Genomic DNA, 24,270 nt, shown 5'->3' with positions numbered 1-24,270 from the left:
TGGTACCTTGGCCAGGGGAAAAGGTATACTCCTTGAAGTCAGTGGCCAATAATAGGGGCAGCCACCTGGTCCCCCCTGGGATCCCCAAGATAGTGCCACAACATGGTGTCATTCCACCTTACACCGTGGGAGGAAGGGACTGGCTTCAGCTGTGTCAGATCTCTCCCCCACCGTGGTCTTACTTCTTCCCCTTCCTTCCTTCCTCACCTCTCCAGCATAACTATAAGGGTTTGGGTCAAGGCCAGTCCTCTCTCAGTGGTGCATTCTATTGAATACCGTCAGAAGAGGAGAGAGGGTCAGCCTGGCAGCGAGCAACCTTTGCCCTCACTCAGTCTGCCCTGGTGACATCCGTGGGATTCTGGCAGACTTTCGAGTATCATATTTTCACATGGATGAACTGTCCTCTACCACCTCTTCTGTGTACCAAGAACCACCCCCCAAAATGTTGACATTGCAAATACAGTTTTCTCTTTCTAACTGTTTTAGCTGCCCTGTTTTCCAGGGAGAATTATTATTTTTCATGGCAGTGGCCATGGGATGCGTGTTTACCTTTCCACAGAGGACTGCCAGGGGCACTGACGGCCTTTCTGAAGTGGCCCCTGGCAGCTCGGGTGGTCTGAGTAGACACAGCTGCTTTCTGCTTAAATAGTTTCAATTTGGGAGATTTCTCATACTCCTGGAAAGTCTGCCTTGGTTATATCTGGGCAGTAGATTTGGTCTTGGGGGCAGACAGTCTTTGCTTTTTTTGTCCAAGCAAAGGTATAACGTGCTCCAAGGGGAGAGGCCCTTCGAATCATGAATCAGTTTCCTTATCCTTCCAGTGAATGTGTGTGTGTGGGAGCAGCTTGAACTTGGAGCAGAAGGGACCCCACCGTTGTCCCCACGCAGCTGTTTCCTGCAGCGGGTCGGAGGGAGTCTCCGTGTTCTGAATATCTTTGGGAAGGATCGGCTGCCACTAACCATCTGGGGGCATAAGTCAGAGGAACTCTCGGGGAGCCTGCAGACTGCAAATGGGGCTTTTATGGCTTGGTTTAGGTGTGCCTTGCTGCTTTCCTCTTCCAGCCTGGGCATTACGAGAGCAGCTGAAGACATCCAAACGTGATTTCCCCGAGTTCGGGTGGGAGAGGTAAAAACCCAACCTGCTCGGCCCAGATCTACTGCAATGCTTTGCATAATAATTAATGAGGTACAAGCTGTTGCTTAATGGGCGGTTTTACTGTGTGTGCCCTTCAGTTGTGACTAGCTGGAGTCCTTCATGATTGAAGTGGCTACCTCTCTTCCTTACGTGTGTCTCGGCCCCTGGATCAAGCTGCTGTAGTCACAATGGCTTCTCCTTGGTTTCTGCTTCCTCTTTCCTTTTCGTAGGTCATTCAGTGAAACTTACTGTACATGTTGGTCATACAGCACTTTATTTCTTTTCTTAACATTAACATTCAAAGAGAGAAGACTATTTTTTTTTTTTTTGTATTTGAAAACCTCCACGTCTCTGAGTGCTTGGCAGTGACCAGTTGCTGGGGGTAAATGATAATGAACATAATTATTGCTTTTTCTATGCCAAGTTACTATTTAAACACTCCACATATGATACTCGTTGAATTCTCAATAACCCTCTGAAGTAGGTTCTGTGATTTCCTCCCATGTAACAGGTGGAAAAACTGAGGCACAGAAAGGTAAAATAATTTGTCTAAGGTCACACAGTTAATTAAACAGTGAAGCTAGAGTTATGATGAAAACCGCGTAATAGTTCTGGGAGAGAGATACCATGGCTCCCATGTTTTAATGAGGACTCTGAGGGAGAGTCAGGGGAATTGTCTGATTCACCCAGTCTTGTCTTATCTCCAACCCTAGCCCTTGACCACTGTACTGTCCTTCTGTCTATGTTGTAGGGTTCCTGGATTCTGTTCAGCTGAACAAATATTTACTGGAAATCCACTGGGTTCTGAGTCCTGTGCTATCTTCTGGGGATGCACAATCGACTTTTCGTTACTTTACAACTTCATACAGATGGGTCAGATCCTTTTGGTTAATTCAATGGATTTTCCTTTGGGGGTCCAGCACCCTGTGTAGTCACGGGGAAGCTACTCAATATACGGAGTGTCTGTCAGTTGGTAAAATGTGGTATCAGTAAATCCATGAATAAACAATTTTATTCTATCAGTATGTGGGTTCGGTTTGGCTAACGTTCGGTGATGGGCTGATGTCTTACATTAGCCTGGCGGATGAACTGAAACGCAACTTTTTAATATGATGTCACGTTCGGTTTTAGGACTGGCGCTCTCCTATTGAATGTTTAGTAGACGAAAACATCCAATATCTCAAGTATGGAGCTCTTACTGGATTGACTTCTGAAAAGCTAACATTATGTTAGGAAAAACCGTATGACTAGAAGGTGTGTGGATGATAGTTCAGGCTCTCGTAACTGATGAACCTGTGTGCCTGCTATCATGTCTCTTGATCCCTCTCAATTTCCTCAGATGTACGATGAGGGAGTTGGACTAAGTGATGATTAAGGCCATTTACTAAGTCCTGTAATTCGTGGAGAAAACTCCTACCATAATGGGTCCTTTTAGCAAGGTAGTGTATTAGTTTAGTTTTGGCTGAAGATAAGTATTTAATTTTATTGAGGCTTCGTTTTCTTGCCTTTTAAATGGGTCGATTATTTCTGGCATGCCTAAATGATAGGATTTCTGTGAAGGTTCAATGACAGACCGGGGACATAGGCGCTTTGAATCGAATAACACGCTGTATGAACACAAGATGACATTATTCGTATTGAAAGTTAACGACAAAGGGTCAGGTTTCCTGCCACTCTGCCCCCACCCCCAAAAGACCGGAGTGCGGTCCTGGTGGGGCTGTTTCCTGGAGTTTATGGAGCCCTTTGCAACTCCACGGGGTCAATGGGGGCTTTGTCCGGCTGCAGGTCAGTTTCCCACGGTTGGGGTAAGGCTGTCACACTCTCCTGACGCACTTTATCAAACACACCCGCCGCACGAACGGTGGTAATTCGTTAGACAAAAGTGAGGTTTCCAGTTACAATAACCTCCACTTCGTTAAAAGCCCCCTCGGAATCTGAGACCTTCTCCGAAGGCCAGCAGACGCGTCCCCGGGTTTACAAACGCCTTAATAACAGCCCGATAAACACCATCCCCCCAATTTACGCTGCACATCTAACTCTGTCTCTCTCTGGGTGCCGGTATTTTTAACTCCTGCTTCTAACTCCTCTCAGTTCCTTTAAGGAAGGGCGATCACAAGGGTCAGACACTTGGCATCCACGTAGGGGAAAACTTTGAAAGAATTCCTGAGGCTCCCCCTGGGGTAGGGCTGGCTTTCTCAAGAAGAATGGGCCCTTCAGAGCGTCTTTGCCACATAAGGGCTTGTGCGAGGCCCCGGGCACCAGTTGGCGCTGTCTCTTCCCCACGACAGATGGTCAGGCCTTCAATTTCAGCAAGCGATCCTCTGCCGGCTTCAGCCAGCATGCCAAGTGACAGGGCAGCTTCGGGTGACGGGGATCTGGGGTGTGCCCGGCATAGCTTCTGTGCTAACGATGAGCTGCTGACAGGCGCCTCGCCCCTGCTCGTCCTGGAGGCAGAGGATCCCCGGCTCCCTTGATTCTATTTCTCTCTGGCCGAGCTCGCGTCCTGTTTGCCTGTCTTTCAAAACCCACGTTGGCACCAGATGGACCCCCTCACGGTGGCTAGCAGTTGTCTGACTCGAAGATGCCAGAGGGTGTGCTGACAGCTCCTTCTAACACAATCTGAATCTGGCTGTCGGGTCCAGGCTCAAATGGCTTAAACACACACAGGCGGCAAATACCATGGACCCTGGGGAACCGGGAGGGAGCGAGAGTGGCGGTGACGTCTCCCTGCGCTATATTCATGCCGCTGGCGTCGAGATAATAGTACTAATAATTCCTTGTACAGTTTACACATATTTAATGAGCACAATTGCGAGGGTGGTACAGTAGCTGTTGATGGTACAGTTGGTATTTGTATCAATACTGTACTACTTCTTTGGTTACTCAATGGCATAGTGGTTAAGAACACACGCTCCGTCCAAATTGAGGGATTCACATGTACTAACCTTACATGTTACTTAATTTCTCTGAACCTCAGTTTTCTCATCTATAAAATGGGATTAATAACAGAGATCATTTAGGAGGATTAAATGGGAAAATGTAAAGGGTAGGGTCAAAGTAGGTTTACAGAGTTTATTCTTTTATTACTATTTGTTAATTATTGTATTATTTTTCGTGTGAACAACTGTACACCTACTCCTCCCCCCACCCATATAGGAAGTTTTTAGCACTGTGCTGAGTGTGAGGCAAGGACCTAATACATGAAGTCACTCATTACTTCCACCATCACCACACCTGCCATGTGCCAGGCACGATACATCATTGCGGTTAATTCTCACAATTGCCTTATAAGGTAGATTTTTGATAAGGAAGGAGTCATGCAGAGAAGCTCAGTGACTTATCCAAAGTCACACAGCAGTGCTCATCAGCACTGGGTCGTGAACCCCACTCTGGGTGTTTCTCAACACTGTGGCTTTTCCACCACAGCACAGCACCTCTCACTTTCAGCTTAGTGGGAATCGGCCCTCTCCTGGGGTTGGGGATGGCTTTTCTATATGTGCATCTAACTAGCAGCGTGTGGAAGAGCACCCAGGCTTCACATTGCAGGTGTCTTTGGGTGTGGGCTTGGGCCCCAGCAGGATTCACTCTGCTGAGCTCAGCCACTGTCAGCGGTTTCTGGAAACCACATGGGATCGCGAGGGCCACCTAGCACTTGCCTTCTGAGAGCTCAGAGGAAAAGGACAGTGCAAGGGTACTTGGGATTGTGACCACTGTCTCAAACTCCCATCCTTTCCCTAGTCTACCCAGTAGAAAAGGACACGAGTTGGGGACTGGCCAGTTCCCCAAGGGAGTTGCAGTGTTGCTCCCTGTACTGAGGAGGGGGGGTGCCGGGGCCGGATTTAATTTTATGCATTTGGGCTCCTGCCGTGTCCCATGAGTCGTGTGTCTCATACGGAAGGTGGATAAACTTGAGCCTCTGTGGAGAGGACATGGAGACAGGGGCAACGCCATCCAGAGGCCTGTTTTTATTGACAGTTGGCTGAATGCTGCTTGATGTCCAAAGAGCCATCTCAGGAAGATGTTTACATTTTAAAATATTATTCTTTTGGTGGATACAAAGTTATTGTCTCTCTTTAAGGAGTTATTCCCATGGCATACTCCCCTCTTGGCGGATGCCGAGGTACCAGGTTGGAGATGGATGCTTCTGGGACGGTCTCAGTTTAATAAGCAGGAACCTGGTGAAACTCGGTGTGTCTTTGCGCTCCGCTGTCATGCCCGAGGGCCCGGCTTTATTCGGCTGATGGACTGTGCTCAGAGCAACACTGAGGCCGAGACAGCCCTGGTGTGAGAGCTGTTCACGGAGTATGTGCAGCAGCCCGGGCATCACACCCCAGTGTATACCTGGAGTAGGGGAAAGGCGAAGAAGGGAAAGTTTCTCTAAGAATGTTACTGACCGGCCTTTACAGGCATTCTGAAATTTTTGGAACATTTATTTGGGTGTGAATTCCACAGCCCTTAAAGTGAGAGGGAATGAAAACCTTAAGGTGGCTTTGAAAATGCCTCTTTCCCCAAACCCGGGCGGGTGCGGAACGTGCAGGTGGCCGACATGAATGCCTTAGAAGGGCACCTTTGATACCTGCTTCCTTTACCTGATAGTTTAATGACTGTGACATAAGACATGACTCGAAGTTATAGGGTGACCGTTTCATGTGTCGTCCAAAATGGGGAATTTTTACGAGTTAAAGTGGGCACTGTGAATCCACTCATACAGGGGGTGTGCACTGGGACTCTTCCTGGCAAATGGGGTGCCTTGGCCACCCTAGCAGGTAAAGCCCATGGATCTCACACACAGGAAGTGTTTGAGAGGCCAAGGGACTTTAGTCAATATGGAAGCCTTACCTACTTCTCGTGGGTACTACTAATTAGGGTGTTTTGTTTGGAGATGGTAAGATAAAAAGTGTTTACCACCTCCTTATGAACTTTGCTGGCTCATAATCTGTGAATTTACAGGGCTTAAATTACATCTTGTTAGGGACCATGAGTAATTGTCAGGCAATTATACCCAATTGGGACCTACCTTAAATTATGGAGAAGACTTTCCCTCTGTCTAAGAACAAACACTTCCTTGGGGGCTTACATTTTTTTGTGCGATCTTTTGGCTGTGCTGAGAGCCGCCCCTCTCAGCTTGGAGGCAAAGCAAAGGCTCAAGCTTCCAGTAAAATATGGGTTCGAACACCATTCTGAATGTTTCAGAAAATGTGCATGGAATGCACAAACCGGACGTGACTTACTACTTTTTCCCTTTTGTGTCAGGACTGAAATGCTAATCATGATCATTTGTTTCTTCCCAGGTTCTTCTTGAAATTTTTTCTCAAATGTAACCAAAATTGCCTAAAGAATGCAGGAAACCCACGTGACATGCGGAGATTCCAGGTGGGTCTGTTTTGTCTTTTCTTAAGTCTCTATAATGACATGAATGTCAGGAGAAGGTAAAAAAAAAAACCCCACAACCCCCCAAAATAAAAGTCTTAGGCAGAAGAAGAAAGAGATACAGTTGTTTCCCCAGAGCAGGGAGCAGGTGAGGCTCCTGGTCCCCAGGTAGCTGCTGTCTAGGAGTTGTTGTGTTTATTAGAGAAGAATTGGGACCACACCACCTGTGTTCGCTGGTTGAGCCTGGTGTGGCTTTCAGAATGGAATCACAGTCTTAAACTACAGCAGGTGAAGTGAAGGTCACAGAAACAATGAATTCTTTGCCTAGGCAGGGGTGTCAAACTCATTTTCACGGGGGGCCGCATCAGCCTCCCAGTTGCCTTCAGAAGGGCCGGATGTAATTTTAGGACTGTATAAATGTAACTCTTTAACTAGGGGCAAGGAGCTTGGTGCTGTTGCTGGGTAGAAACAAGGTGCCCGGCATGATAAAACAAGGTGGAGAGCCTAATTCAGCCCGTGGGCCCTGTGGCCTAGAGGTTTCCAACTAGAAAACTGGCCAATAAGAGCTTTGTTCTGTTTTTAGAATTCTCTGCCTTCTCCCTTCCTTTCTCTCTGTTCTTCTCTTCCATGCTTGGAAATTGTTACTAGTCATTACCATTAAAAAATGGACCCCTAAAGTAGCAGGGCACATCCAGACTGACGTGGGTGATAGTTCTGTTTTAGAAACATCCTCGTTTGGTAAATGTTCTCAAGGAGCCATCAGATCTGCCACCGTGTAAAGCAGGAGTGATACGCTAACTTCATGTAATTATACCTTTTCTAAAGGAAAAAGATGTGAAAACAAATGGGTTAACTTCCAAGACACAGAACGGTGGCTGGGTTTTAGCATAGTAAAGGTGGGTAAGTTCTAGAAAGGTGCTCCTTAAACTTGAAAGTGTCAAGAATCCCCTGGGGATCTTGTTAAAATGCTTAATTGCATTCTGGGGATTGGGTGGGGATTTCTACATGTCTAACAAGCTCCCAAGTGATGGCAACACCCTGGACCACACTTAAGTAGCAAGGTTCTGGCCCCCCGTGTTGCTCTGTGTCTGATTTTACGGCTAAGTCATTCGCATGGTCAGTGTTAATTTCCCCATCAGAGGGATGACCCATATGTGTACGTCCATACGATCTGGATGGTGCATCTAGTGTGCTCTTACGTAGAATCAGTTTTAAGGGTAGATTGAGATGTATGATCTCTGAGAGACTCCTGAAAATTTTTAGCTGCACAGTCTCTGATGGAGAAAGGGAAGGAATGAGCACTGGTTTTTGAATGTCAAGATCTTAGTCTTCAAGGTGATTTTTTTTTTAAAGGGGTGAAACTTTAATGTTAGTCTCATAAAAGAACAAATCCAGTGGAAAGAAGACATTCTTTCCCGATGCTGAAGTGTTTCTCTAAACTCTTTCTGGCCTTGCCAACCTTTGTCCTCACAGAGATGGGTGGGGAGAATCCCCGGACTCCTAGCTTCCCAGAATGCATTTCACCTAGCTGGCTTCTGATCTCAAGCTGGTAGACGTGGGCACTCTCATTCCCACACCAGACTTTTCGTATTGAGTTGGAGTCAGCTTGGGGGGTGAAAACCCACATATGATGCCCCTGAGTGTGTTGTTAGGTGTCTTGAAACATGAGGTTGAGTTTTAGTAGAAACTGTTTTGTAACTTGCTTTGGCCTTGTTGAGCCATATTATGTTGTCTGAGCAAGCTTGGGTTAGCATTGGTTCACCCAGGCATTAACCAGTTTGTCTACTGGCTTATGAATACCAGGATCAACTTTGCCATGCTTCTCAGGGAAGCAGAGAGAGAGATAGACTTTGGTGCCATTGGCAGACAAAAAAAAAAAAAAAGAACATTTGTGTAAGACTTCTGGAGCCTTGTTTGCCCTCACAGGACTTATTAGTAAAAATATCTGAAAACCTTGAATGACAGGAATGTATGTGAGATGAGAAACCAACTCTCAATCTGTTATTTTTGAGTCTAGAAAGAACTACTTTTACAGACAAAAGAGTTACTCTTTGTTTAGTAGAAGGGCTACTGAGATGTGGACTCGTGAGTTCGATTTCTGGAAAGCCTCAGTTTCCTCAACTGTACAATGGAGTAAAAATGATGATTTTGCTCGTTTTACAACATGGGGAAGAAAGGCAACATTTTGCATGCATAAGTAACTGGCAAATAAAACAAAAATATAAACCTTTGGGGAAAATAGTTGGGATAAAAGTTAAGCTGAGTCATTATTTCAGTACAGGATTTTTCCACCCTGGGCACAGCTCACAGTTTAGACTGACGGTCCTTTGCTGCAGGGAGTGGAGGGGATGAGAAGGGATGGGGGTGATTGTTCCTGCGACTGTACGAAGTTTAGTGGTTGTCACTGGCCTGTACCACTAGATGCCAGTAAAGACACTCCGTTCCCCACCCCTCCCCCTCCCCAGTCATGATAAACTAAGACACTAAGATGTCTCCAGACCTTGTCAAATGTGCCCTGGGTGGGGTGGGGGTACAAAATTGCCCCTGGTTCAGAATCACTGGTTCAGTCCTATACTTGATGACCTCTGATAGACTCTTCCTGATGACAGCGCTTCTATCTCAGAGAGTGCACTCTTTGGGCATGGGAGCTGCCTGACAGAAGTCCATACTGTCTGTCCTTCAAATGCATGTGGTTTCCATGGACCCTGGCAGTGCACCTTCCTGTGCTTTTCCAACTGGCCCTAAAATAGGTGCATGTCTCTCACGAGGGGCAGCTCCCTTGGCCACCAGAGAGTCAGTGTTTGAGTTGAAGAAGACCTGTCTCTCTTTGCATCAGCAACGGCCAGTTCCTTACTGCATCTCAGGTTTAACCTGCTTTGTTCCCATCACTCACTCATTCTTCCTGGGACAGGACTGAGGGAGCCTGTGGCGGAATGAATAGTGACTCGTTTTGTTTTGTATCTGTGTATGCATGCACCTTGCATTAATTATCATTTTATAGCACTAGCACATGGTCTTATGCATGTAGGCGCATGGAATCACAGGAGGGATGGATTGCTTCCAAGAGTTCAAGTAAAACTTTCGAACTCCCTCATTCAGCCTTTCCATTTTCCCTCCAGTCTTGTTTCCTTCGTGACTGTTTCCTCCTATGTTTCTCTGCATCACTCCATGCTGGTGGCCACGCCATCCTTCTTGAATCCATGTCTTTTCCTCGGATTTGATAGCAACATTCATTCCTTCTCAGCCCCTTCCAGGGGATGCTCTTGGCCTGCTCTCCTGTAAATGTTGGTGCTGCCTAAATTTCCTTTTGAGATTCAGGTCTTTTTTGCACTTTATAGGATTTCTTTAGTATCTTCTCTGCTCCCAGCATCTTAACCACTTTGGGGCACTGAGTTCCCTGAGACCTGACACCCAGGTTCATACCTAGACACCAGCTGCCGGCTGGATATTTCCGGTAACTTCAGTTCACCAAGCCCAAGACTCAGTTATCATTTTCCTTTTCCCCCTTGTGCCTCTGTCCCAAGCTAGCTTCCCTTCCTGTGCTCCCTGTCTTGCTTTGTTCCTGACTGCAGTAGGTTCCGGGGTGATGACTGTGTATGTCTGTGTCTGTGTGTTCAGTGTGTTCCGTACACATGTGTTTATCTGGAGGTACATCTAAGGACATGGACCATAATGATGATGGTGACAATAAAGCTAACATTGAGTACTTATGTGAGAAAGATTATGCTAAGCATTTTACATGAGTTATCATTTTTATCTTTACAATATCCCTGTTGGGAATGTGCGAGTATGGATTATTCCCATTTTATAGATGAGGAAACTAAGCAATTTGTTTGAAGTCACACAGCTAGAAAATAGTGAGGCAGTGATTGGACCCAACCAGCTTGACTCACATGTTCTCTGATGTTGTGGGGCTGGAAAGGACTTATCCCGAGTCTGTTGGCAGACACCTAGCAAGGCAGCGAGGAGGTCTTCCAACATTTGAGAGCTGTGGCAGCTACCCACAAGTGCTTGAATCTTGGGAGAGCCAAGGCTGGATTTTCCAAAGAGGTGTTTGCCCTAAACACCTCTTTTTAGGTGTTAGAACCTAAAAATACCACCTGGATGAAGAACACTGGGACACCACCCAAGTTCGCCAGGCACAGGGTGCAGTTATTGTGTATGGGGAGGAACTTGAGTCTTGGTTCTGAACAGAGCTACTCGTGAGTCAGTTTGTAGTTGCATGAACTTGAGAAAAAGAAGCTCTCACTCAGAAGACTGCTTGAGCTTCACTTGAGCTATTGAGGTTTTGGCCAGTTCTCTAGGGTGAGAAAAACCCCTTACTTGGAAGGAGCCAGAGCAAAGTAGCCCTTCAGGGTAAAGCAGCATCACAGAGCAGCACTCTGTTAGGAAATCAAACCGAGGTTCCCAGGTGTTAGGACTGAAGTGAGAGGGGACAGAGCAGTCTCCATCTCACCATCTTGACTGATAAGAGGTGCGTCAGGAAGATGGTGGTTGAAGGTATCCTGTGAATGAGACGTAGAATTTCCATGGTTTTCCTCAGTCTACTAATCGCTGCTGTTGCCTCTGAGGAGGGGTGAGAGCCTGTCTCTTTGGCCTGAGAAAACTGGTTTACTCTTTACACCTCACTGTGACTTTTCCCAGTCGTGCTGAAAATCTGAGACCTGGAGACAGCTGACGGAAAATGCGATCCGTCGCTCACTAGTCAGCTCTTCCCAATCGCCATGGACGCTGTTTTCCTCTCATCCCATTTTGCATGCTTGCCAGGCCAGCCTGATCTTCGTGCAGCCAGGCCAGGGTGCGTCTCCTCTGAACGGCGATCAGGGGCCTGTGTAGGTGACTGAGGAGGACATAGGAAAGGCTGTTGATCTCTTGACATGTAAAGACATTCTGTCAAGCAAACTCAGCCTCACAGCGGCTGAGTTTCTGGTGTGTAAACAGACTGCCTAATTACACAGGTCATGTCAATTAGTGTGACCTTAGCGTTTTCAAGAAATTAATCACTTTCTGCAGAGCTTGACTATGTTCTTACTTTAAGGCAATGCGGAATAAACCTTGTAAAAAATCTGGTACGGTCTTTTTTTTTTTTTTAAATTTACAATGGATGTTTTCTTTTGAAATCCCCAGGCTGTAGTTAGGGTAACAAACTTGCTTAAATACAACAGTAGATACAGGCTTCATTCAGGTCTCGTGGCTGTGGGGAGGAGCGGGGGAAGGGAGAAGGTGGGGGTGGACCTAGGGATGGAAACAGCTCACTACACGGAGAAAGTCACTGTGACTAAATGAGCCCGTTTCTTCCTCTTGACACTAAAAAGATGCTAATGTCACAAAACTGTTAAAACCGTGTCACGGGTCTGGTTTTGAACTGACAGGAGCTAGACAATTCAAGGTTAAGATTTAAATCCTTATCAATAGCTTTCCTTGTTGGGGCTGGCAGAATGACCATGGTGAGGGGAGGGACGAGAATTGGGTGCAAGCTGTTATCACAGCAGACACCATAATACCTGGAGGCTGCAAAGGAAAGTGTACATGTCCAAATCCATCTTCTCTCTTCAACAAAGTTTTTCCATAGGCTATAAATCCATATCTCTGTATAAATGTTAGATCTACGGCTACATATGAATATAAATGTGAGACAGACCCATTCATTCGTGTGTGCATGCACTCAGTAGTATTTATGGATGTGGTAGGTGGCGAGTACATCGTGATGAACAAGAAGGGCAGAGCGTTTGTCCTAATGAAACTTGCATTCTAGTTGTGGTCTATTACTTAGGATAATACTAGCTGCTGTAACAAATAGACCAAAGAATATATAATGGCTCACGTACAACAAAAGGTTATTTCTTGCTCACATAATGGTACCAGGCAGGTTCCTGTTGATGAGCGGATCTTGTCCAGGAAGTGACATGGGGGACACAGGCTCTCTCGCGTCTCTGCTACACTTTAGGATGGAGTTGCCCCACCCACCCAGCCGGAGGCTGCAGAGTGCAGAGAAGGGGCACATGGACTTCTTAAACCCTGGGCTGAGAAGTGATCCTGGTCAAATCTGTTCACTTGCTGCCGGCTAGGAATCTGTTGTGTGGCCGTATATGATAACCAGGGGAGGTCTGCAGAAGTCTAGTTGTACAGCCTGAGAAGAGAAAAAGTGGGTGTATAAAGAACAATCACCATCAGCTTCCACAGTGTGTACAAATTGATAACGGCAAATCATTACAAATTATAATTATGCTGTAAAGAAAATTAAACAGGAGATTATGAGAGAGAATGACAGTGTGGCATGGGCAATGGGAACCTACTTTAAAGTAGGCGACCAGGGAAAGCTTCTGAGGAGATAACATTTAAGCTCCGAGCTGAAGAGTAAGAATAGGTCCTTCTGAGAAGGGTCAGAAGAATTTCCTGAGCGGAGAGAACAACAGGCCCCGAACTCTTGTTTAACCGAAGAAATGAAAGTCTTCTTTCACTTCTTAGTCATTCAGAGTGGGGGGCCAGAAAATAGGAGAAACCACCAGATTGTTCACCCAAAATTCCCACCAAAAATGATGACGTGGCAAGTGACATTAAAAGACAAGTCTCTGCCATTTTCTTTTGGTGGATTATATAAATTTTGGTGGATCCTATAAATTTTGGCAGATCCTTGTTTATTCAGAACCATAGGATATCATTAGAGGACTCTTTTTTTTGAAATATTTTATTTATTTAATTTTAGAGAGAGGGGAAGGGAAGGAGAAAGTGGGAGAAAAACATCAATGTGTGGTTGCCTCTCATGTATCTCCTACTGGGGGCCTGGCCTGCAACCCAGGCATGTGCCCTGACTGGGAATCGAACCAGCGACCCTTTGCTTCACAAGCCCGTGCTCAATCCGTTGAGCTACACCAGCCAGGGCTCATTAGAGGACTCTTAAAATACACTCCCAACCTCTGCACTTTTGGTCTGTTTGGAAAGGCACTTAAACACCGAAGGAAATACTCTCACCCCTTTTTTCCTCTCCCACTGTCCCCCACCCCCTGCCTTACACTGTTTTGACAAACAGCTCATCTCGCAATTTAATTCTTTACCAACAGAACACTAGGGGCCTGAGCTGCAATCACTCTGCTCATGCAGAATAATTTCAAGATGCACCACGCTGATTAATTATACTGAAAGCAGCTCTAATGATAGTTTCAGAATACAGGATTAATTCACATAACATGGTAAATACAAATGGTGAGTTTTCAGCCCGATATATTAAACCATTAGGGCTTATTGGGCAAATATGTATCTTGGCATGAGCCCTGTGCTGGGCCTTAGCAAAAAAAAAAAAAAAGACATCGTCAAGAAGGAATCCTTACGCACTGGATTTGTTCAGTGGGAACACTGCACTTAGAGGAAATAAATCCTTACATTATGTATAGCTGTTATTGGGGAGAAAAAGTAAAATAAAAGAGAGATATAAAAGTGTGTGGTTTGATCAGCGTTTCCAATGGATGTTGGTCCTGCGGACGCCAGTACTTATTAGACTTACCAACAACAAAAGGTATTATTGTTCTCTCACTTTTTATGTTGTAACAGGCAGAGCTCTTATTATGTGGAAGACAGTGGACTACTCAGTGTTTTTCATACATTATCTTACTTATTTTTCTGTCACTCTTTCTCTTGTTTACTTTGCTCCGGACAAGCATGCTGGCCTTTCCTCCTCCTTCATGTCTCTTTCCTGAGTGCACTCAACTCGTTCCTGCCTCAGGGCCTCCACGCTTGCTGTTCTGTCTCCCTGGGCCGTGTTCCCACTTCATCAAATGGTGGATGGATACCTATTATTACTGAGATTTCAGCTAAAATGCCCCCATCTCCCTCAATCCAAAATAGCTCCCACCTAGGTGTCACCCTCTCCATTTTATTTTCTTCATAGAACTTTTCACGCCCCCAAATCTCCTCTCATTGTTTATTTACTTACTGTCTGAAAACCCCATTCTGCCCCTGAGGAGAAGTAAGCTATCTATTGGGCAAATAACTTTATCTGTCTTGCTCACTGCTGCTTCTCCAATACAGAGAATAACACCTGGCACGTAGTAGGCTCCTGACTTATTTCTATGATTCAGTGACTTATCTAAGGTTACAAACCAGTAAGTGATAGTTAGGATTCAAACTCAGGGCTGTCTGACCCTGGAATCTGAGCTGTTGACCAATATACTCTTCTTGCTTCCAGTTTCAACATCCGTGTGCCCATTGGTAGAGAGTGCACACACACGACAATTCTGTATGTTTTGGCTGACTGCTGCTTAACATGGCCAGAGGGAACATGAATGAGAGCACCCGTTAAATGCCAATGACACCATCAAGAGTCATCAAAAGTATCCTGATCCGAAGAGGGAAAGACAAGGTTCAGATCACTGACGAACTTTTTATGTCTAGCATGGGTCACAGGCCCAGATTAGTTTAGCATAGGTACCTCAGGATTTAAAAAAAATAACTGTTCTTGTCTTCCTGTTAAAAGAAGAGATATTTTTGCCTTGAGCCTTGAAGTGTGGATTTAATTCACTTAACTCGCTCCATACTCCAGCAGTTTCAGTCCATTACATCCTGTAGGTTCACGCGTCCTCCATAATTTTTAATGAGTTATTTGGGATCTTTCAGCCAGACAGGAACTAGCAATCAGGCAGGTTTTAGAGAATTTCTCATTCTGTATCAGTGAAGGATATTTCAAAGGACAAAGTTAATGAAGACCTCACTGCGGCAGACCATTTTTATGTAAATAATTCGTAAAGTGTAGTCGGTCACATAGACACCAGAGATGTGAACTGGAAGATGCCAGGGGGGTGGGTCGAGGGGGCCAGAGGCTGTCGTGGGCGAGAACTGGACCTGACATCTGGAAGTTTCCCTTCAGGCTTGCCCTCTGCTCTTAATTTGTCCTATGACCTTGAGGATGTTTCCAAACCTCTTGGGCCTCAGTTTTTCAAGCTGTAGGAGGAAGTGTGGCACAAATGCGCAGTGTCATAACTACTGAGGATTTCTTTTGCTGTTTTGGCTGACAAACCTTATGTGATGACATATTTGTCAGCCTAATGGCATTTATGGAGTAAGACCCACCCTCTCTATTGTAACCTAATTAAAGCCATGTGAAACTACCAAGTCAGAGCTTCTCGCGTGCGTGAGATAACCAGTGTTTCCACACAGAGGTGACCCAACCCCACTGGAAGGAAGGAGGATGACTGAAGGGTTCAGTGCACAGCCCAGCTGTGCATGAGTTTGGGTTCCAGCTCTGTGGTGGTGTCCCATGGTTCTGAAAACTCTGACTTGGAAGCCCCTAGATTGGCTGATCTCTCGGGTCTCCTGTGACAACTCTTGGTTTCTAAGGGGTGGTTCAGCAGGCAGGTAGGGTGGAGAATGTGGGCTGTGTGGGGTTGAGCGTAGAAGTGGGGTGGAATCCACTTTGTTATGTAGAGCAGTTTTAGGGTTACAAAAAATGAGGTCAAGTACAGAGAGCTCCCACAGTCTGCCTCAATTCCTTCCTCCCCGTTTCTCTTACTAACACCTTACATTAATGTGATATAGTGCATTCCTGTGTATAATGTGCACCCATGTTTTAGGTCTAATTCCCACGTATAATGTTAATCCTTATTCTTCCCTCAAGAATTTAGGCAAGCAGTGTGCATTGTACGTGGCAAAATATGGTACATTTGTTACAGTTGATGCACTAGTATTGATAGGTTATTGTCAGCTAAAGTTTATGGTTTATTATACTAGGGTTCACTCTTTATATTATGTATTCTATGGGGTTGGACAAATGCAGGATGTTGTGTATCCATCATTGAAGTATCAGCTAGAATGTTTCCTTGTCCTAAAATTCCTTGTGCTCCACCTATTCGTCCTTCCCTGCCACCTCCCAATCTCCTGACAGCCACTGATCTTTATGTTCTCCCCATAGTCGTGCCTTTTCCAGAATGTCGTGTAGTTGGAATCACACAGGATGCAGCCTTTCCAGATGGGCTGCATTCATTAGCAATATGCATTTCAGGTTCCTCCATGTCTTTTCATGGCTCGATAGCCCATTTCTTTTTATTGCTGTGTAGTAGTCCCCTCTATAGATCACCAGTTTTGCATATCCTTTCACCTTTTGAAAGACATCTTGATTGCTGATGCCTTTTATTTCATTGAATTCTTATTGATATAATTGTAGGTTCTCATGCAGTTGTGTGACATCATAGAGCATGATCCTGTGTACCCTTTACCTACGTCTTCAATAGTAATATGCTTTAAAAGTACAGTGTATTACATTGCACTGTATAATTTTATACAGGATGTGAATACTGATACATCTACCTACTTCATTCAAATTTTTCTAGTTTTCCTTGTAGTTGTTTGTGTGCGTTTAGTTCTCTGAAACTTTATGATGTGTAGGCCTGTGTATCTGTCACCATAGTCAAGATAATTGGGCGTTTCCATCACTGCAAAGACCCTCTGTTGTCTTTTACGGCAGCCACGTCCGCCTTCCCTCCATCCCTCACCCTTGGCAAACACTCATCTGCTGTCCATTTCTAAAATTTTGATGTTTCAGGAATGTTAAGGAAGTGGAATCATGCCGTGTATTAGTTCATTATAGCTGCCTTTAAAAAATGCCACCCACTGGGGGGCTTAAAAATAGAAATTTCTTTTCTTGCAGTTTGGGAGGCTAGAAGTCCAAGATCAAGGTGTAGCAGGGCTGGTTCTCTCTGAGGCCGCTCTCCCTGGCTCGCAGATCTTCCCCTTCCCACTGTGTCCGCACACAGTCTTTCCTCTTTGCACTCAACACCCCTGGTGTCTGCGTGTCCAAATTTCTTCTTCTTTGAAGGACACCATCCAGACTGGACTAGGGCCCACCCCAAGGCCTTATTGTAACTCGGTCACCTTTTTAAGGGCTCTATTTCCAAATGTATTCACATTCTGAGGTACTGGGAGTTGGGACTTCAACATACCAGTTTTTGTTTCGCATTTTTTTCCTGTTTTTTTAAATTTTATATGTATTTATTTGTTAGTTTATTTATTTATTTATATTTTTGGCAGGGGAACACACTCCAGCGCATAATATGCAGTCTGTAACCTTTGATACTTCCTTTTTTTCACTTGGCCTGGTTCTCCAGAGAGTCATCCAGATGTATCAATAGTTTGTTTCTTTTTATTGCTGAGTATTATTCCATGAAATGTTGCTCAATGCCTTTTTATTTCACGCACTTAAAACCAATGCATTTAATGCCTCACGCGACGGGCCCTAAATTAATGCAAGCGTAGAATCAGCTAAATCTAGAGATAAGGAAGCCAGGTAAAGACCAACTTGAGCACTAATTCCCTTGCGCTGAGTCACCATATATCAGCATTGAAAGCCAAAATTTATCATTTTTTAAAATAGTCATTTAGAATTAGCTTAAGTTATTATATTTTTGAGGGAGTACTTCCAACCAAGATATTCTACATTGAAACATTAAAGACATTTTTATGGTCTGATCTTTCCCCTGATTCCATATTTGTTGTAGAAATATTTAAAGAAATAGACCCCCAACTCTTTCTGGTGGCTTCGGTCAGAACCCTTTCCCTCACGTGAGCCGCTACTTTCATTAGTGTGCTCCTCCCCCCGGGACCGAATGTGGCTGCTTCTGTCTCTTGGAAAATCTGCTCATGAGACAGACGTTATGGCTCACGAATCTCAGATAATGCAGCAAGGACCTACACTCTCTGCTGATATGACGGAAGAGGGACAGCCCGAGGAAGGCGGCGGGGAAATGCTAACCAGCAACCAGACTCCCAGGGAACTCTCCTTCCTGCGAAATATTGGGAACACTAGACTGACTTGATAAGATGTCTGATTTATAGACTGTTGTCAGAGCAGTAAGAGTTTATTGAGTTTCAAGACTGGAATGTAACAGGCTAAGACGCGGATGGGTTCTAGAAAGCACACATACAAAAATCAGTGAAATTTGCAGTTCACAAGAAGCCTAAATTATATAATTATGCGTGCTGAGCACAGAGGTCTTTAAAATGGTTTCATTGTTAGGCTGATGAACCAGTGAACATAGAAGAAATAATTTCTGTATCTTTTTATTTAAAATAATAGTTTCTGCTGGGCCCTGTTTGTGGTAATCTGGAGGCTTTGGGTCACAGCCCACCACATTCTCTCGAACCTTTTGTTGAGCATCACGAACATCTCACCAGCAACAGCTATATGAGTTCTGTTCACGATGTTTGCTGAGTGCTCGGTTCGAACCAGGAGCAACTCTAGGCATTTTGAAAAATGTCAACCTCACCGTAACCTTATGAGTTGGATATATTATTATTTCCATCTGAGCCTCAGGGCTCAGCTGAGCCTAGGACACCGGGGCCTAGAGAGGTTACAGGAACCTGGTCGAAGTCAGGTCCACCAGGAAAACTTGGGGATCAAGAATCAAAAATTTCGTGTTGGTTTTTCCCCCAATTCTAAATAGAGAAGGGTAAATAGTAACAATAATGACCTTTAGGAATATGTAGGTTCGGGATATAGCAGAGAAGATTCCTGAACCACTGAGATGAGCCAAGGAATTGAAAATGTCGGTGTCAAATCCCCAAAGTCCAGGGGGGAGCCACAGACTTCTCTTCTGCCCTTTTTACTCGCTGACACCGAGTACCTTCACCTGCAGGGCCGAGCCAGATGGAAGGTTCCATGGAACACACCGGGTGTTCGTCAGCACGTCTCTGGATCGCTCTTTTAAAAAGTTATGCCCTTGTCCCAAACAGAAACTTGATTCCAAAAAAGCATACATGTGCATGGCCCTAAACACGTGCACTCAAACTAATAGTTCATCCAGGAGACATGACCTGGGTGTCCTAGAGAATAAATTTGAACAGTCCATTTTGAAATGATGCTACAGCCACACTGGCCCAACAGAACATCCTACAGGGATGGGCATGTTCGGTGTCTGCGCTGTCCAACGTGGTAGCCCCCAGCCACATGTCACTACCCACTCCTTGAAATGCGGCGGTGGAGACTAAGGAGGAATGGAACAACGTTCCATGTTACTTAAATGGTTTCGATTTAAACAGCCCTATGTGTGGTTACCATGCAATTCTAGAGACTAAAGATCTAATCCTGCCAGACGTCCTAAAATTCTAAACATACCTGTCCCTGATATTCCCTTCCTGACTGTCTCTGGGCAGGAGAACGAAGAAGTAGGTAGAGAGGGAAGGGAAGGGGTGGTCGAGTTCGAACGTAAAATCATTTTCCATGTTTATCTGTCCCAAAATCAAGCTGTGCTTTGTTGACGAAATTTGGGAAGGGTGAGGAGTTGGCAGGCCCGCCTGTCCCTTTGCCTGCGTGAACATGTCAGCGCCTCATTAATCTTGTGTTAAACTGTGAGGGCCCTTTTCCCTCCTACCATGGGCCTATTTTTTAAAGGACATTTCGGTGCCCTTTCGCATTCTGCAGTTAGATTTTCTTTTAATTTACAACTTGCTCTGTGCATTAAATTTAAGCATATATTTTCCTTGACTATATCCTGATCATTTGCAAATTGACATGAGAGAAATTATTTGGGGGGTAGGGAAGTTAAAATGTATTGTGTCATGAGTTTTGGAGGAATGTGCTTGGTTGTTTATTTTCTTAAAATTAGAAGCATGATGAGTCTCTGTGTGATCTTTCTCCAGTTTTTATTAGTCTCTCAATGAAATGGTTTTTATCACACATGTGGTCTTGGTGATTCTTCTCTTTCCAAGAAAAAGACCTCGAAGTCTCTTTTAGACATAGAAGTGGAGTATTTTTCCCCTTAACAGTTTTTTGTCATTTTAGTTCAGTGTAAGAATTAGATGAAAATGTCTCTAAATGATACTGAATATTTTAAGCCTTATGCCTGCAGTGCTTTGTCCTCCAGGTGCACGGTGATGAATTGTTAGTGCTTTTTTTTTTTTTTTACTCTGAAGACAGACATCTAGAATAACCACTTTCTGTATTTCCTGACACTGGAAACAGTTACCGTTTGGATTCCTTTTATAGTTTCTTATGATAACGACTCCAGTGACTACTCAGTTGTGGTCTTGTAGTAAATCACAATTTCTTTGAAGGAGCCAGCTCTGTTATATAATTGTCCATGTCCCAGGAAGTCATCTCCCTAACTAAAAAGAAAATTAAGTTTCTGTTGTCTCAAATAATATGGACTCTGTTCCCACACACAACGTTCTTTGAAAATAAAAGAATAGACCACTTTCTTCTCTTTTCTCCTTCTCCCTCTCCTTCCCTCTCTCCTTTTAAAGTGGATACAACTGGTGAGACACACACACACACAAGCTTTGGGCTGTGTCGGATCTGGTTGGTCAATCATGGAGAAAGCAAAACACCAGTCCGCACACTTAGCCTTCAGACTTACCTCCTCCCCTGTCTGGCTTGCCCGAGCTGGAATTTGGGGTTTCACAGCGACTGAGGAGTGGGCTGTCAGTTGTTGACTTTGAGTTTTGATAGAGTGAAAAAAATAAATAAATAAAGCCACGGGGTGGCCCGGCTCCTGCTGGGAGTCAAGGTGAGGACCCTGAGAGAGAATTGAGGGGACCCCTGGAAGCTCCCCCATGCAGTCATCCTGGGAGGCAGGATGACCATACTCTTGGGTCCTGGGTCTGCATCTGGATCTGAGCCTAGGGCGCAGGTGGCCAACTTGGGGCCCGAGGGCCGAATTCGGCCCTCTACCTTGTTTTATCCAGCCCAGCACCTTGTTTCTACCTGGCAGCAGCACCGAGCTCTCACTTAACTGTTAAGGAGTAGTTACATTTATACAGTCCTAAAATTACGTTGGGCCCTTTGAAGGCAACCACGAGGCTGACGTGGCCCCCAGTGAAAATGAGTCTGACACCCCTGGCCTAGGGGCTTGGTGTGAAGATCAGAGCTTTGGGTGGGCAGAAATGAGGGTCTGGCAGAAAAAAAAATCAACCCATCAAATCAACCCAACCCCTTGATTCTAACCAGGAGCTGCGTGGTCATAGCCTACAGCTCCTTGCCATCTTTGGGGCGGGACAAGGTGGGGGTGGGGTGGGCAGAAAATCAGCCGTATTTTGCCAGGATACTTTTAGGTCAAAGTGGGGAACACTGGAACTCCGAAGTTTGGCAGGCGCTGGTTGGTAGGGTAGGGGCCCACAAAGGGGGCCGTTCTGTCAGGCGAGGCTGACCATTTGCAGGCACAGGCCAGGGCCCAGCATTTTCCCCTCTGCGCAACTCAGGTGACGAAACTGTGGCATTGCCCAAGGCCCTAGAATTGGGTGCCCACTTCAGCCCACTCGGAGAAAAGGCTCCCTCAGAAGCTGGGGCCGCAGGATGTGCCAATCCCTGTAAAGCGTTTCACCTCGGCAGAGGCTCCTGCCTCTCCAAAGTGAGAACAATTAAAGAGCGAGTCTTTCCCAGCAACGGGGGAATTGAGCAAAATAAATCAGAAACCCTCAGCCTAGGCTCTGGAGGTTCGCCTCATTATGAGAGCAGATCTATTAGCCCTCTTGCCATTGTCTTTCATTTCTCAAGTGAGGTGATTCTAATTAAATTAATCTGCATGTCAATCTATCGGTGATCAATCAAAGAGCCTGAGGTCCCCCCGGTGCTGCAGGGTGCTTGCGGCTGACAGGGGCTGATAATGGAGGAAGAAATAAACTGTCGAGCAAAGTTAATTAGTCAACATAATAGGTGGATTAAACGGGAGCTGGCTGATTGCTGTTTCCCTGTGTCAAAGCATGAGATGGGAGCCGGAGCTGCAATTACAGACAATTATTATATTTGGTTGTAAGAGGTCACATGAATAAACATCTCTCTGTGGGTTTCAGTTTTAATCCTCTCCCCCATTTAATATGAGGAGAAGTGTAGGTCATTTCTTCTCATTGTTTTAGTCAAAATTCTCCAAGAAACACCTTGGCCATGTCCCTTCTGGAAAACTGTGTTCGGAGTTGGGTTTTCAAGGCGGCCAGGGTATCTGAATTGTACCTTGGACCAGTGCCACCATTTTTTTTTTTTTTTTTTTTTTTGCCTTTGATACACAGATCTAAGACCCTTACTGAGCAGGGAGATTTTGGGGGAGTAGCAGTAGTGGTGGGGATGGTGGCAAGGGGGCTTCGGTCTGATTAATCGAAGTAACGTGGGAAGAAAAATACCAGAAACTGCTGCAAAGACAGCCAGGAGAGAAAGCCGCATCCCAGCTCCCACCGAAGCCTCTCGTTTTCATTTTCTTTCTGCTCTTAACCCTGACACATCGGGGGTGGGAGGAGAGGGGGATATTTTAAAGATTCAAAAGATTTTTTATTTGCATGATCAACTGTGATATCTGCTTCAGTGTCTAAACTGAAGGGTAATTTAGGTGAAACACAACCACCCTTGTGTAAAAAAAATATGCTAATAAAGATCCTCTTGTTAAAATTATGGTTAACAGTGTACCTTCTGCTGTATAACTATAAACTGTGCAATTTTACTTAAAACTGCATCAAAAGCGTTCCATGCCAAAGACCCACTCATCAATAGCTTCTCTTGTTAGACTTGTACAACATAAGCACCAGTTATTATGTGAAATAGCTATGCAATTTTCTTCAGCTCCCAGCTGTTATTTATTTAACTTGAGTTTATTACCCTCCATGCTTTTACATTAAAATGTTCATTCATTTCTCTCTTCCGTCTGCAGGTCGTGGTGTCTACGACAGTCAATGTGGATGGCCATGTCCTGGCGGTCTCTGATAACATGTTTGTCCATAATAACTCCAAGCACGGGCGGAGGGCTCGGCGGCTTGACCCCTCGGAAGGTACGCCCTCTTATCTGGAACATGGTAGGCGAATCATTTTCATTGGTTGGCATTGCTACTTTAACTGTGAATTTATTTGGTTTCTTTCTTCCAACTCCACCCCATTTTCTACCCCATTTCAAATGTCAAATGTCCTGCTGAAGAATATTGGTGCTGAGTAGTCACACACAGAAAGATACCTCTGAGTCCCGTCCTTCCTTGTTGCACAGATTTCTACGCTGGGCGTGGCTGGTGTATCTTTCCTTTTTGAGGAGAGACAGAGGGAGACCCACTGCTTTATGTCCAGCTTCCCCTTGACTGACGAACAAAGGCCAAAGCAGAGTAGCAAACATCAGGATACATTTTGAGCTTACAATTCACTTGTTTGCATAATGAACTCCATTCTCCTTACCCTCCTGTTGGTGTATCTCTGCGACTACGTATTTGACTTCATTTGGAGGTAAAATCCAAACTCGAGGTTAGAGACACTTTCCGAATGTGAAGCCTTAACCAAATGTCCCCCTTGCCCCGTGCCGCCCCCTCCCATCAACACCACATGGTAGAACGAAGAGCCTGCTTTCTGTAGGTAGACTTTGGTGGGGAGAAATCACCAAATCTGCCTTGTATTTTTGGCTAATCGGTTGTGCCTCTGAGAGGGTGTGAGGAAAGCAGATAAAAATTTGAATGAAAAAAAGTGGACGGCATTTGAAGGAACCGAGTGTAGGTCTGGATGTTTCAGAGCTATGTGTGTATGTAATACCTGCGTCCATACTCCCATCCATCCGATATCCACCCATTATCAATGCGCCATTCCTCTGTCCATTATTTTACCTGCCACCCACTCTGCATCCATCCATCCATCCATCCACCCATCTAAGAAAGAGTAACCGAGTCTGCTGGGTGCCCATCACCATGCTAGATTTTCTCCAGTCTCCTAAAAAAAAAAAAAAAACAAAAAAACCTCTTCACTCATGTTCCTACTTCACTTTCCAGTTTGCTAGGTCAGCAGGATTCTTGTTAAAACCCTACCATACAAACAAACACCCGGTGGC

The 24,270-nt window shown here is 45.1% G+C and overlaps 1 protein-coding gene across 8 annotated transcripts in view; it reads left to right on the top strand.

The window, feature by feature from the left end:
• EBF1 (EBF transcription factor 1) overlaps nucleotides 1-24,270 on the top strand; it is a 380,950-nt gene that overhangs the window by 228,723 nt on the left and 127,957 nt on the right. For 4 of the 8 annotated variants that reach the window (XM_037046891.1, XM_037046185.1, XM_037049868.1 and 1 more), the window contains exons 7-8: nucleotides 6,427-6,508; nucleotides 23,122-23,239. In XM_037046891.1, the coding sequence (XP_036902786.1) occupies nucleotides 6,427-6,508; nucleotides 23,122-23,239 (200 nt within the window). Of the gene's footprint in view, nucleotides 1-6,426; nucleotides 6,509-23,121; nucleotides 23,264-24,270 lie in introns of all 8 variants that reach the window. The other 4 variants (XM_037045547.1, XM_037044804.1, XM_037048366.1 and 1 more) reach the window with 1 other exon arrangement.

This window comes from Sturnira hondurensis, unplaced genomic scaffold, assembly GCF_014824575.4.
Source record: "Sturnira hondurensis isolate 20B ecotype Veracruz unplaced genomic scaffold, ASM1482457v3 Scaffold0000022, whole genome shotgun sequence".
NCBI classification, from domain to species: domain Eukaryota; kingdom Metazoa; phylum Chordata; class Mammalia; order Chiroptera; family Phyllostomidae; genus Sturnira; species Sturnira hondurensis.
Note: the sequence above shows the minus strand (reverse complement) of the source record. Positions and strands in the feature narration are given on the sequence as shown.